This window comes from Prosopis cineraria, unplaced genomic scaffold, assembly GCF_029017545.1.
Source record: "Prosopis cineraria cultivar Desert tree isolate PC_DT_omini unplaced genomic scaffold, ASM2901754v1 PC5, whole genome shotgun sequence".
NCBI lineage: Eukaryota > Viridiplantae > Streptophyta > Magnoliopsida > Fabales > Fabaceae > Prosopis > Prosopis cineraria.
In genome coordinates, this window is record NW_026555336.1 from 1596028 (window position 1) to 1611402 (window position 15375).

Consider the following 15375-nt stretch of genomic DNA (forward strand, 5'->3'; position numbering starts at 1 on the left):
GTAAAAATTAGAATGTTACGTACTTCATGAGAGAAATAAATTCGTTTGGAAAAATGTTTTAAAATTAAATGAAAAATTATACTCTCTCCATTTAAAAATATAAGATATTTTTTAAGAAGTTAGATGATAAAAAATATAAGATATTTTTAGTCTTTTGAGGTGTAATCATTATTTTTTTAAAAGTGTCCTTATTGATAAATAACTTTATATTTATTATAAGATATTTAATAAGAATAAATTTAAAAAATTAAGGTTAGTTAGAAGATAGACAACTATTTTATTAAAAGGTGAAATTCAATTAAAAATGACTTATATTTTTGAATGAATGAGGTACTTTGAAAAATTAAAACTGAAAAATATGATATTACATAAGCTGAGAAATTTTATATGTATGGATAAAATGGCGTACAGACAATGAGATATCTTTCTATTTATATTAAATTAAATTTATTATTTAAAAATTTCTAACTAAATCTCTACAATTTGAAAAATAGTTAATTCAATTATTTCTATTTGTTAGTAAATTATATTGTCCACTAAAACATCAGGAAAAGGCATAAAAGAGAACATAATTGGACACTTGGAAAACATCTGAAATCTGTACATGAGCATCGTCAAAATTCTATTTATAAACACAGATAATAGGAATGACCATTAAAATGGAGCGAAGAAGCACGATGCATGTAGCTGCAAAAAAACAAAAAACAAAAAACCTCTTCTCACACATGCTTCTTTATGATGCCATACTCCCTCGGAAATATAATATAAGTAGTTTTTTAGAAGTATTCTTTGATTCAAAATAGAGGGTATTAAATAAATTTTATATTTTTTTTCATTTATACAGTTGATTTTTTTTATTCATTGTCTTTAAATACTCCATATTTATTATTTAAAAATTATATATATGTTATTAGAAAAATTCAAGGGCATAAAATGAAAGATGTGGGCATTTTTAAAAAAATAAAATTTCAGTTAACATTTTTTATAAATCATAAATTAGTTAAGAATAATAAATCTTGTGACTCGGAGGGAGTAACTCCCTGCATAAATATGTCATTTTGCCTAAATTAGCATGCTAGCATAAATGGTGAACCAAACAATATGTACATCTTAGTTCTACTTGATGAATGAGCGAGGCACACTTTCGTTGGTGAGAAGGCAATTTTCCTGAAAAAGACTTGATTCTTTTTAAGTAAAGTTGAATGTTCAAATCTTGTAAATGAAAATAATAATTAAAATAAGTAGATAAGATTTAACTCAAAATATTGGAGGATGTGCTTTGAATTCATGGTAGTAACTCTTAAAACTCTAATTAAACATTGCTTAATTCTATGCATATATATATATATGATTTCACATTTAGTATTAATGGCATGTGTGCTTCCCTCCAATGGAAAGAAGTGTCAAATCAATTAACGCCCATGTTTCGTATGATAGAAATCTTTTGCTTTTACCATTCCTTTTCCTTTAAAGCTTGGGAAAAATCAAGGTGCGTAAAATCAAACCGATCATTAAATCGGTCATAGCACTGGATTACAGATTAGTGATTCAATTAGGGTTGAATCAGGGGTTGAATCGGTAGCAAACCGGTCATGATTAAAATAATACAATTTAAATAAAAAGACATTAATTATAAAAATATTCAACCAAATCTAACCATTCAAAAGTTTAACAGTAATAAAATACAACATTTTAAATATCTATCATTACAATTACAACTCTTTAATCTCAAAAGTCTAGAGAAAAGATGGAGATAGAGCTGAAGAAGAGACGAAGATTGAGCTGGAAAAAAGACGAAAAGTTAGAGACTAAGCTGGAAAAAAGATGAAGATAGTAGAAATAGAGATAGAGCTGGAGCCTAAAGAAGAAATGGAAACTAAGCTAGAGAAGAAACGCTGATTAGGTTAGGGCGAGAGAGGAGAGACACAGATGAAAGGCCGAACTAAATGCTGTCTGAAAATCTGAATTGGACTTAGCGTGCTCTACCTCTAATTTTTCATTTTTTGACTTTAGTTTCACTTTTTTTTTGTTATCTTATTTCTGAATTCAGCACTCTGAAAAACAAAAAATAAAAAAAAAGTTCTAAAAAAAACCCAGTTAACCCAGTCAACCCACCGAGTTAACCGGGTTATACCGGGTTGAACCCGAGTTGATCGGGTTATACCGGTTCATTCCCTCACCGGTTTAGGAGTAAACCCAAACCGGACAAGGGACTAGGTCACCGGTTTTCGGGTTGACCCGGCCGGTTTGGTCCGGGTTTCAATACCATGGGAAAAACCATCCCATCAACAAATTGGAGGAATGATATTGTAACAATATGAAGTAAAAGTCTTAATCTGACCCCAAAATGGTTAAGAGTACAATTTTGAAGGATGAGAGTAGTGGATTGTACTTGAGAAGCATGATTTTTTGTCTTTTCATATTATAAATTTACATATTGAATACAAGTTAAATGAAAATTTTATTCCTTATTTTCATCCTTTTTCATATTTTGTTATTTTTTAAAAGCTATTCAATCATATCAAATTGGATATAAAACTTTTCAACTTCAAAGAGTAGACAGGCTTCATCCTTGAATTATCTAATGCCTGAGTAACTTCAACTTTGCCTAAGTCAAACAAACAAACAAAATATTTTTTTTTATGAGAAAGTAACTTTAATCTTTATAGCAAGGCCGTGTTTGGTATGATTGAATATCATGTATGGAAGGATACCTTTACCACACTTTCTATCCAATATTTCATCTTCACTGAATTCACATTGCAGATCTCGACCATCATATCTATAGTGAATGATTTAGATTTAATTATTATATTCTTTACATTTTAGCTATATTTTTATGAAATATTAACTTTGAACCATTCATTATAAATTTCACAGTCTAAATTTGCAGTGAAAATGAAGTGGATTAGAGTAAACAAAAACTTTCTTGACAGTTCATCCTCCATTGAAAATATTCAAAAGAATATGCTGTCTTTAGCGCTACAAATGAATCAGGTTGAGTTTGCATTCTTAATGCCCACTGCATGTATGTTTTGGTGCATCTTCTCTGTATTTTTCACAAACAATATTCTCATGTAAAAATTATCAATCTAAAAAATAAAGAAGTTATTATTTTATTTTATTTCAGGGGAAAGAATACAAGAAAATGTTAAACAAATTACAGGTTAAAGTAACAAGAACAAGAAACACATGTATTTAGTTAGTACATTTTTGAAATTTTATTACATTATGATACGATTTTGGTTTTGCATTGTTCTCTCTCATGTTATCTAAACAACTAAACTTTTTGCAACTTTTGCAAGAAAGCTTAGCGGACAAATGACAATTAAATCACCGAAATTACTTTCCAATACAAATCCAAATTTTGACGACTCGATTGAAGCTAACACTGAGGAAGATCCTTGGGTGGAGGCAGAACAGATTGATCTTGTCCCGGTCCATCTTCTACCACGAAAGCTGTTTTCAACCCCCAACCAGTGTGCAGCTCTAAATGACAATGCATGAACCAAACACCTACATGACAATTCATCCCCAACAAAAAAATGCTTTCTATGAGATCAAATACAGGTTATTACTGATGACCCAGATGATTCAAAAATATACATGTACCTGGATTATCAGCACGGAAACGAATTGCAGTCCATCCACCTGTGGGAACACCAACAGTGTTCCTCTCCATAGGATCTACCAAGTTATATTTTGCGGGGTCTTTTGCTGGATCGAAGTTACCGATGCCAGTTCCAACTACAAAGAAGTTATATCCATGGAGATGGAATGGGTGTGATTCAACAGTAAGCAGATTCGTGTCCTGCAGAACCAATTCAACTGTAGAATTGAAGGCAATCTTGCTAACCCTGGTGCCCGTGGAAGTGCCGAGATTGGCAGTCAATGGAGCACCAGTATAGTTGAAAGGGGTTGGAGGGCGATCTGGGAAATCAGCTCTGAACACCCCCTTCAGATTAAAGTAGTGAGCTTGAAGAAGCGCAATCTGGGGCATCACAAAGGATATGTTGTTCAAGGAAGCAAGTAGCTTGGTTCCATTCACGCATGTCGGACAAGAATTCTTGCCCAAACCAATAGTGTAAAACAGGCTTCTGTCGACTTTTAAAGGAACATTAGCAGGGTACTGTGCAGAGTTTAAGCTGCGGAGTTTCTTGTTGTAACTCAGAGCGAAAGCTGTGTCATTGCCGGCTGGTAATTGTGGAAGAAGAGGAAGGACAGTGTTTGGAACACCCTTGTATTGAAGAATAGCTGTGGCTGTTTTGTTATCTACTGGGATTGGAGCGTCCATGAACGCCCTGGTGGACATGAAGTATCTACCTCGTACTTTGTTGGCTTTTACCAAAACGTTTGTGGTCTGTCCAGGAGCTATCAGAATTGCTTGTGTTGTGAATGGCTTTGTGTAAACTGCATCAACTTCCACCACCGTCATGTTGTGACCCGCAATCCCAAAGAAAAGCTCGTCGTTGAGAGCTGCATTGATGATTCTGAGAAGGTAGGTCTTTCCCTGCTCGACCTCCATAGCAAATGTATCTAAACAGAAAGCATGCTCGCAGATTATTTGGCTTTCTTTAGAGTAAAGATAAACTTAGGCTTTCTTGCTGTTTATAATTTCTTACGTTTCTGAGAGCAAGGAAAGAGTGGTCCAGGCTTTCCATTGATAGTATGAGCATCAGACATATTTGGCGGCAACCCCATTCTGTTTCCTTGCTTTTCAATCAACTCCACGTCATTGTTCCACCATTCCCCTGTTGAACAAATTGAACTCAGTATCTGGTTTAACAAAAATGAATGAAAGAAAAAGAATGTGAAGTGTATGTGGAGATGACCTAAAAGGATTTCGAATTCTCTGGCTGGCTGAGCGAAAGGAAATGGAGTTCCAGGCTTAGGCATGATCACAACGGCACCATACACAGTAGCTCTGAGCCAAAGAATGTGTGCGTGCCACCATAAAGTCCCTCTTTGTCCTGTAACGTTGAAGTCATATGTGTAGGTACTTCCAGTTTTGATAGGACACTGCGTAATATAAGCAGGACCATCTGCCCAACCATTGCGATATTGCTTCAGTCCATGCCTGTGATCACACATTCACACATTTTAGTAAGTATATATCGCACAAATATAGGAGTAGAAATTAAATGTTCATAGTTCGTACCAGTGAATTGACAAGTTATATGGCACATGATTTGTGACATTGATTTGCACTCTATCTCCTTCTCTGGCATAAATAGTTGGCCCTGGAAACCTCCCATTCACTGTTACTATGGGCTTTGCATGGCAGAGTCTACTCACGTTCGACATTTGAATCTGCAGAAACAGCCAAGTGTAACCAATCCGTTTATAGATAGGGTAGGACTGTCAAATGATAGCATGGTGATTACTCACATCAAATTGGTATCTCTTTATGGCTGCTTCGGCTGGAGAAAATGCTGAGCCCAAAAACAAGAAGAAAAAGGTTAAGCAAGATAATTGACTTGAGAAGAAGCTCAAGCCAGCCATGTCTGTTTCTCGTAGAACAACTTCAATTTAAAGTGCTTGATTCACTGCATATGGATGAGACATGGAAGCGAAGATGCTTGAGCATTTATATGAGTTGTACGAAGGTAGATTGGAGCGTATAAGTTTGTCAAAAAAAAAAAGGTTTATAGAACCCAAGGGTGATTAGGTGGTGAAGGGGTTGAAGATCAAAGCTTGGAAGCGATATACTGATAAGGACTTGAGGGCCAATGAACTGCCCTAGAGGTTGAGATTTCATGGACAAGACTAACATTCAGAAACACAACATATAGTTATTTTTGTATGTATCATCAAAAGTAGAGGCTAAAAATTCGAGCTTAAAGTGAGAGTTACAAGAGACCAAACAAAATAGGAAGGGGCAAAGCTTTATCGTTAAGGAGAAGCAATAGCTTAAGCGTGATGTTATCGCTCCCATTGTTTTAGTCTTCGGAAGTTTTGGTTTAGTTTATGTATTTCTCAAAAGACTATGAATTGACTATAATCATTGGGTAAATATAGGACCTGTACGACGTTTTTTGTGTGCTTTGCTTTATATATATAGTAGTTTGCGCTTGAGTTGGATATGACATTTCGCGTCAGCATTTTATTTTTCCTCCAAAAACCGCATGTAATGCCATGTTAACATTAACGTTAGAAGATTCTTGAAATTTTGAGGAAACTAGTGAATCAAATCAAAATAATCTTTTAGGATTGATAAGAAACTGAAGCTTTATTTAGGAGAAAAAAATGTAATTTTATCTTGAAAACAAAAGGCTTCTCTAGTGAGACCGACGATGAGATAGTAATCAAATCTGTGGGTGAAATAATTAAATTAAATAATGGAAATCTGTGAACTGCCAAATGAATCCATGGGTGTCTCACTGATTACAATGGTTGAGGCCAAACGTAAATGATAGGAGAGTGAGTTTGGTTCTTCAGTTGCGTGGGAGTTGGGACCAAACTCAAATGTCGTTGGAAACAAATAAGGCAAGTTTTAAGAAACTGCTGTGTGAAACTTCAAGTTAAGCAATGGCAGCACCATACTGATCAGTCTTCACAACATTATAAATATATAAATACATATATATATATATATATGAGATTCCTTAATTATTTCATGGCTTTATCCATGGAAGGCTTCTTGGGTCCAATTTTAAAAACGTTGCTGAAAACACACTGTAAGTGTCAAACTCTCATGTCATTCACATATATTTGATTTTGAGGCAGTAAGTTTGATATGGGACAGGAAATCGTAGTAATGAAGAGTCAAGACTAGAGATTTACTTTTTCAACCGATGCATGCATTTCTATAATGATTTGTGCAGTAAGTTAACGCGGTCATTTGATGCCTGTTATGTTAATAAATTTTTATGTCATTAAAACATTTACATTCACACTCACAATAAACGATATATTTGAAGTTGGAAATATTGGGAGGAGGATATGAACCCAACGGCCAAGAACATAGACAAGTGGCAGATCGATGAAGCTTGAATGGACAAGAAAGGAATCAGGTTTGGTAGAAGTAATGCTTGGTTATGCCGAAGGAATATGAGAAGAATTTTGCAATAATATGTATACTAAGGCATGCAGATTAGAAAGCAAAGCTTGTAGCTGTAGCTTTACATGATGGTGGAACGAGAGGTTATCTAGGTTGCAGCAACTCTATTTATCTCTGCCATTTTTTTTTATTTTTCTATGCAAAAATAATCTCTGCATATCCCAAGTCACTTCATAGCTTGAAAGGGTAATAAACATATCCGCGTGTGTACGTAGTTATTGAAACAGCTCAGCAAAGAAAATACACAGCAAATTAAGCTAATCACTGTTATAGGATTGGAGGATACAGACTCTGACAAAAAGCTAATCACTGGTTGATTTGTAAACATATTAATTTATTAGTCCATGTAAAGCATGGGAATCAACCGTTTCATTCATTCATTAACTTTCTCAAATGTTGATGAAAATCACTTGACAGGCTCTATTTATACTGGGAAGAAACAATACTGAGGAAGTGAGGATACTCTTGGTATTATCTGTTATCTTTTTTTTTTTTGGGTGCTTTTCCCAGAGTATATAAATCCCATAATAATAAAGAGCATGCCCTGTTATTTAAAAGTTGAAAATAAAATGACCATTAATCCATTAATATAAATTAAGTCGCACAACTTGCTGGCCAAAAAAAAAAAAAAAAGCTTCACAACTCATTCCATATATTTGTATATGAATAAAATATATTATCTAATTCCAACCATTTCTTTTCCTGTGAAACATATATAGCCTTATTTATTTATTTATTTATTAATAATTGCCAAGTATTAGTCTCACCATATTGTAAACTTCATGCTCGGTAATGTAGGGGAATAAAACGGGTACGTAGTTGTTTACATTTTAATAGGCATGGGATACTACATTTTAAAATAATTAGTGCATGAATAAAACAAGCTATTATTTATAATTTTAATTTAATATCTACGTAGTAGCAAATTTTAAAATAAAACAAGTTGTTCGTACATTATGATAACAAAAAATTTAAAACAAAATATATGTTTTACATTTTGAATTTGTATAATAATTTATAGACTAAATTAATTTGTTATACTGGTACGATTATTTAGGAGTTATGAAAATGACAACCCCATAGACCTTTTTTGTTTGATGGACTTTTCAATTAAAGCATTAATATTACTCGTATAAGTCCGAAGGGAAGCACGTATCAAAAGATTAATATATTGAATGAGAAAGTTATTTAAATTTATAATCTCATTTTATTTGCAAGGCTTGATGTAGAATTCACGATAAATTATAACAAGTTTTCATTTATTTTAAAATAAAAGAATTGAGATCAATGTTTTCAATTAACTTTTCTATTTAATCCTCTTAAATCGTATCTTTATTAAAATTTTATGATCTCACTTGTCATTTATTTTATTTTTTTTAAGTCTTGGTCACTTATTAAATTTAGCCCATTAAATTCTCGTTTCAACTCTTGATAGACGTTCAACTCTCTTTATCTGATGGAAGTAGCAAGATAACATCCCTCTGCACCGTACAGTATGTAAAATATATTTTAATCCAAATATGAAGCTTGAAAGTTGAAAGGTTTGTAATTAAAGGTGGGAATATACTAGTTTTTTAACAGGAAATTATAGTTTGACTTATTTTAAACCTAATATAACTTACTTGTTAAATAAATTTAAAATTTTAATTAAATTTATTTTTTTAAAATCTAACTTACAAGTTCAATAGATCGATCTATGTATATTATGTAACCTATAACAATAGGTCTAGCTCTTTTTTATTTTTAATTATATTTTTAATAATATTAGACTCATATATTTATTTTAATGTTATTTTATTGGTACATATATTGCAATTAGTAAGTTTTTTTAATTATTATATATTATAATTGATAAATTAAATTATATATTATATATTATAATAATTCTAAAGCATATTGAAAATGTTTAAAATTAAAATGTGAGCTCATTTAAAATGTTTACTTTTAAGTTGGGTTAATTTTAAGTAGATTCATATTTGAGTTGTGAAAAAAATTTTATATAATTTCAAGTTAAGTTTAAGTTTCTAATCTACTTTATAAGCCCAAATTTATTTCATCAAAATTTAATTTGCTTAACCTATTTACACCCTTATTTATAATTTTATTATCCAAATCTAATAAAACTTAAAAAGAAAAAAGAAAAAATGATAAAAGAAATGGAAGGGCCACGTGTAGGAAAGATGCAGTATGGATGGAGGCACTAGATTCCCTCCGATAAATTATGGCTCACTTTTTACAACAGATCGCTAAAATAAGATGGCCAAAAGATAAAGAACTGGATCCGATTTAAGCGACCTATTGCCATCTCAGTTCGTGGTGTCGGGGTGCTGTTTTCGGCCGTCGCTGTCGCCGTCCGCGACGGATCAAGCTCCATGGGTACTTGATCCTTTTCTTCCATTCTCTGAGACCATGGTCCCCTTTTCTGGGTTTCCGTCGTGTTTCTCCCTTTTCTTTTGTGGATCCGGACTCTACCGCCTTCCATTTTGATCTCCCACGCGCCCGCTTGAACATTCTCTTCGATTTGCCTCTTTCTTGCCCTTCCCTTCAATTCTTTCGGTTGGTTCTTTGTTCCTTCTTTTTCAGGGGACATTGACTAGTTTTTCTGTTATACATTCGGAATTCCGATTGATTTTAGTTTGTTTTTGTTTTAACAAGGTTTCGGAGTCTTCAACGGTCTCTGTGTTTGGTTACAACTTACAATTTCTTTTTTACATTTCTGAGTTTGAGGATCACGGGGAGTTAGTTTGAAACCCGTTCAAGGAATTTATTCTCCCTGTTACTCGTTTTTCTATTTTTACTTTTGTTTTCCCTTTTGGAGTGGGCGAGTAAAAAGGATTTTCACTTTGTTATGTTGATGGATAATAACAAAACTTGAATTTATGCGATGCTTTTGATTTTAAAGTAGTCTGAAGAACTGAAAACAAAAGCTTGCGAAAACCGCATTTGGGCAAGGGGAGATGATGATGCGGGAAAGGCTTTTTATTTTTAGGAAAACTTTGATTTTTACGAAAATTTTGTCAGTTGTGACTGTACCTTGTAATGTGTAAACTGTGAATCTGACCATTAGGCTGACGTGGTTGGTAATTTATAGGAGTTAGTGCAGGCAATTGGCTAACCAGCTAAAGATATGGTTTCAGTGCATTGAACCTACAGCTGAGTCTGCGTGCAGTGCATCTCTGTTATGTTTAGCATTTCTATTTCTTATAGTAACTGAGGAAGAGCTGTGTCCTCAATCCCAGAATAGAGAAGCATTCCAATTCTGTTTCTGTTGGTGCAGTTTTGTGTTGAAAGGGAAATTGATATGCTGTGAAAACATGTCATTGAAATGCTTAGTTCGTGAACTTAAGGAAATGAGAGATGGAATGAGCAACATGCCAAGGCGAGGTGCAGAATGTGCGCAATGGCATAGTCGAAAAGCAAAGTCACACATTGTTCCAGATGTCACCCTACCTCCAGTTGATCCTATTCAACAAGGGCAGTGGGCGAATCTACCTCCAGAACTGCTTTTGGACATTATTCGGAGGGTCGAAGGGAGTGAGACAACATGGCCTGCACGGGCTGTCGTCGTTTCCTGTTCTTCAGTATGTAAATCATGGAGAGCCATTACAAAGGAAATTGTCAAGACTCCTGAGCAATGTGGAAGGCTCACATTTCCTGTCTCAGTGAAACAGGTGGTGAATTATTTTCCCTGGTTCCAGCCCAATCTTTTTTATTATTTACCCATGAGGTTTTCTGTTTCTTATGTTATCTTTCCTTTGTGGGTATGAATAGCCGGGTCCTCGTGATGCACCAATTCAGTGCTTTATCAGGAGGAACAGAGAAACTTCTACATTCTTCTTGTATTTTGGTCTAGTGCCATGTAAGTAAAATGCTACATCCATTCTCGATGCATTCCATTTTAAATTTTAATGAAAAAACCAACTCCCTTCTCTCTAAGTCATTCTTCAAACTCGAAATTCGTCACTGTGAATGTTGAATTGTGAGTTCCTTCCTCATAACATGTGGGCTGCTTTTTTTTTTTTTTTTTTGGAGCATCAAAATTGGGATGCAACTGTCATCATCGTCATTCATTTGTGGATTTCACATCCATCTTCATTTGTCTGTCATCAAATGGATTGCTTGGTATCTCATATGTGTTGATACATTCGGAGCAGAACACATTTTTCTTTGCATGACGTATCTCATAACTTAGATGAAATTTAAAGCGTATTGAATGGGTCAGAAATTGGAATCGGCTTTTATTTTTCCTCTTTTCATGGTCTGTTGACCTTATTGAAGTAGTTGAAATGATATCTGAAGAAAATTTATTTTGATTTTAAATTGCAGCGGAAAATGAGAGAGCCAAGTTGTTATTAGCTGCAAAAAAGATAAGAAAACCAACAGCCACAGAGTTTGTTATATCCTTTGTTGCAGATGATTTTTCTCGGGCCAGCAGCACATACCTTGGTAAACTGAGGCAAGTTTTGATTCTCATACACTATCGTTTTCTTTCCATCATCTCATTCATTCATTCTCATCTCTTTAACGATCTCATGGTAAACTTTTGGCAGGTCCAATTTTTTGGGAACCAAGTTTGCCATATATGATAGCCAACCTCCATACAAAGCTAGCATTCAAGCGAATAATCATTCCAGTAGTAAATTCCACCCAAAGCAGGCATCTTCCAGAGTACCCACACGTAAATATAATGTTGCCGCCATTAGTTATGAACTAAATGTTCTTCGCACAAGAGGTCCGAGAAGAATGCACTGCATTTTGAGCTCCATACCTATCTCAGCTATTCAGGAAGGTGGCAGTGCCCCAACTCCAACAACTCTTACGCAATTTTCTTCCTCGCCAGCACTGAAAGGAAAAGATTCAACTACAGATTTAAACTCTGCAAACTTGTTAGATCCACTGGCATCAAGTCAGGGCTCGGTCGAGCCTCTCGTTCTTAAAAACAAGGCTCCCAGATGGCATGAGCAACTGCAGTGCTGGTGCCTAAATTTCAAGGGCCGTGTCACGGTGGCTTCTGTGAAGAATTTCCAGCTTTGTGCTGCTGTTGATCCCTCTCATGACGTTCCGGCTGCAGAACAAGAGAAGGTGATCTTGCAGTTTGGGAAGATTGGGAAAGACATTTTCACCATGGACTACCGATATCCTCTCTCAGCTTTTCAAGCCTTTGCCATATGCTTGAGCAGCTTCGATACTAAACCGGCTTGTGAATGACGTCAAGTTGCTGGAGATTGTAATATTATGCTTATCACAGTCACATTCATTGCAACATGCAGCTGACAATATGATCTGTGCAGTCATTGGCATTTTTTCCTTTCGTTAGCTGTTGGCTGTGAATTTAACCTGTATCAAATGTCTTAATAGTTCTACCACTACGAATATTAATATCAATGAATTTTGGTGAATCTTATATTGTGCGACGTTGTTCCTAGTATGTGATTCTCTTGATCTGCTGGAATCCGGAATTACTGAAATGTTTTCAGTTATTCTCTTACTTCGCTGAATCGTGAAGATGGCCGTTGAACTCTTCGATGACTCGCCGATGGAGGTGGAGCGCATTTCTCTGCTCATCTGATGCATTGTGCGTGTAACAGCATTATGAGCTGAGCGGCATTTCGGCCCTTTCAAACGGGATAGATACGATTTATTGCATTCGTAGATTGTCTTGGTGAAAATTTTTTTTAGAACATGATATCTTATTTACTATTATTATTTATATACTTCTTTATGTATTAACTTATATGATACACGTTATACAAACTTCTTCATAATGAATCAAACATAATCTATGTCTATTTATATATTAAGAAATAAATTATTGGAAACGGTACTATAACTTAGTCCAATATCAGCCTCTCCAGGTTTTGTGCTGCATGCGTTTTTTTTTTTTTTATGTAAAAGAAAAAAATTTCATGGCTTGAATGCTGCTCTTTCTTTAAAAAGTAAAGAATCTAAATTCCCTGGTTACATGTATAATTTTAAAAACCTGTGACGAGAGGACGCTCTTAAGCAACCAGAGAGAGGTACCGTAACAAGGGAGGGTAAACGCTTTTAAAATCGAAGAAGAACAATAGAAGAACGCATATTCTAGAGAGCATTGTAAAACCTGAACAAGCTACAGACAGCCTCAAGAAACAAAGGCAGTAACCGCATTTCCTGTTGATCCAAATATGAGATAAATATTACAATGAAATATGATTTTGACACATTGTTAACTGGCATCAGGCTTTCAGAAAATATGATCAATAGAAGACCAGCAGCTTCAATCTACCGCGGACTAATTAAAGGTTGGCTTTTCACATTCCTTCATGGTGATTCTCATCTTACAGAAGAGTAGGTGATGAACTCTCTAGAAGTAAATTGAAACGGCTGGTGCGGAAAAGGGTTCCTGCAATACAGGTTTACAATTAGTTCATGATTGGCCATGTTTGCAAAAGAATAAGTTCTAAAATGTAAGGAGACGCACGGTCGAGGTCCATAAACTTTGATCTGCCGCACATGAGTATCCCTTCCATTGAGATGGTTTGACAGCACAGCAATTTGCAACATGAAAGTGTTGACAAAAGTTTCCCTGGGGTAAAAAACAAAACAAAAGAAAAACAGCGTTGGTGAAATGCAATTCGAAAGTTCATTGGTGAGTTTCTTGGTCCATGCAGCGGAAGATAAGGACTTCCATATGCCGTAGTCATAAGACATGGAAATTTTGTTTCAGTTACCAGCACTGGTTATCCCAGAAAAATATTCAGAGCCTTAGTCCAAAACCCCAACTATTTAACAAGAAATATAGGAATCAGGTGTAATAAAAAACGCATCTTCACAGTGTATGGTAGCATATGAAATCCAATCATTCAATTTAAACTGAGCAAGTCAATTTCTTCTTCAGCTTCTTCACGGTCGGAGCATCCCACAGAAGAAAATTTTCAAGGTCATAAATTCATTAGAGCCTTAAATACCTTCAAGCTTGGCATAAATCCAGGAAAAAAAACCTTTAGAAGCCAATGATGAGGGAAATTTTCGCTAGTTGCGACATTGACAAAGACTTCAAGTAATGTCTATATTGCTAGCTTGGAGCAGTAACTTGGTCCAATTCCAAATATATGAACATATAAAATGTCTCCTGCTCAAGTGCACCACTTAAAGCATCATTCAACCATTGATCTTGTGGAGAAATCTTGTTATGGGGATTCTTCCCAAAAAAATAAAAAAAGGGTTTCATATTAAATATCTAGGACTGAGGAGGATACCTCATCTGTTTTCTCAGAATGTCTAGGAAGAAATACAAAAAAGACAGAAGAGTACATTTTCGACACTTACCGAGGATCAGCTCCAGATAATGATATATACACCCAACCGGTTGGCTTGATGAGCTCCACAGTTTTTATCTCCTAAAATTGTTCACAGAGGGACAACCGTACTAATCAGATGGATTTGTATTTTTTTTATTTTTTAAAAGGGAAGGACGAGAGAAAGAGTGAATTGAGCAAAAATTACCTTCAAGTTGTGGAAGCCATCACCGGCACGGATGGAAATTTTGCTTGGCGTATAACTCTCGTCAAGCTTGAAATCCACATAAAGAACAACCAACTGTAAAGCGAAAACAAATCAACCAATCACTATCAAACCACCGATGAAGAACCAAGAAGCAAGCTTGGGATTGAAAACTAAAATTAAAAGGAAATGAAGGACAGCATTTGATGTTGCTGAAAGGAAATCAACGTTTACATACTTGTAGCTTGACCTTTTTTTGAAATTGAATATTGACCCAGTGAGGCTGAGCACCGTCGGATCTGAAACCAAGTAAAGCACCATTAGAATTTCAGTGAGAGTGGTAAATGCAAGGATGTGCATCGAAAGAGACAGAGAGAAATCAGAGAAGGCGTGGACTGACTGCCAATAGGTTTCGAGGTTGCTGTCGCGAAGAGAAGAAACGCCATTGCCAGGCTTGAAGGAGCTGACACTCCAAGCGGCCTTCTTGCCCATCTCTCTAAGGTCATCGTCAACGAGTAGGAGTTGGTTTCCTCCGGTAACCTTGCCGGCATCTTCTTCTCCCTCCGATGATTCTGCTGCCATTTTTTTTTTGTAGTTCTCTTGACTCGAAGATTAAAACCTATTCCCCATTTTGATGATCAACCACTTCGCCTTCTTCCAAGCACCCTCCGCTTCCTTGTCAACTTGAACTGCTGCACCGTTTGGATGGATTGATCTATGAATTGAACGCGGCTTCGAACATATGCTTTTACAAGTTCTTAAATTAATTATTCAATAACATTTTTGAAAAATTAATTAATTTTTTGTTAAATATTTTTAAATTTGATCTTAAA

General features: G+C 35.1%; 3 protein-coding genes across 6 annotated transcripts; 1 reads left to right on the plus strand and 2 right to left on the minus strand.

Moving 5' to 3' along the window:
* Window positions 1-3100: 3100 nt before the first annotated feature.
* Window positions 3101-5597, minus strand: LOC129311655 (laccase-11). The gene is made up of 6 exons (XM_054954044.1): window positions 5389-5597; window positions 5159-5310; window positions 4833-5077; window positions 4623-4751; window positions 3613-4536; window positions 3101-3516 (listed from the first exon to the last, which is right to left on the minus strand). Exons 1-6 carry the CDS (start codon window positions 5500-5502, stop codon window positions 3386-3388), a joined length of 1695 nt encoding a protein of 564 aa, XP_054810019.1. The 5' UTR covers window positions 5503-5597; the 3' UTR covers window positions 3101-3385.
* Window positions 5598-9288: 3691 nt separating this feature from the next.
* Window positions 9289-12464, plus strand: LOC129311946 (tubby-like F-box protein 2). Of its 4 annotated transcripts, none has more exons than XM_054954459.1 (5): window positions 9289-9436; window positions 10338-10731; window positions 10832-10919; window positions 11387-11516; window positions 11611-12464. In XM_054954459.1, the coding sequence occupies exons 2-5, from the start codon at window positions 10375-10377 to the stop codon at window positions 12266-12268; spliced, it is 1233 nt and encodes a 410-aa protein (XP_054810434.1). In that variant the 5' UTR covers window positions 9289-9436; window positions 10338-10374; the 3' UTR covers window positions 12269-12464. The 4 variants fall into 4 exon arrangements, with proteins under 4 accessions (XP_054810434.1, XP_054810435.1, XP_054810432.1 ...); XM_054954460.1 differs by having other exon boundaries at window positions 9293-9436; window positions 10152-10731; XM_054954457.1 differs by having other exon boundaries at window positions 9315-9616; window positions 10152-10731.
* A 661-nt stretch (window positions 12465-13125) lies between these two features.
* On the minus strand, window positions 13126-15269 carry LOC129311055 (anaphase-promoting complex subunit 10). The gene is made up of 6 exons (XM_054953017.1): window positions 14943-15269; window positions 14781-14841; window positions 14546-14638; window positions 14369-14439; window positions 13521-13625; window positions 13126-13442 (listed from the first exon to the last, which is right to left on the minus strand). Exons 1-6 carry the CDS (start codon window positions 15122-15124, stop codon window positions 13373-13375), a joined length of 582 nt encoding a protein of 193 aa, XP_054808992.1. The 5' UTR covers window positions 15125-15269; the 3' UTR covers window positions 13126-13372.
* Window positions 15270-15375: the final 106 nt, after the last annotated feature.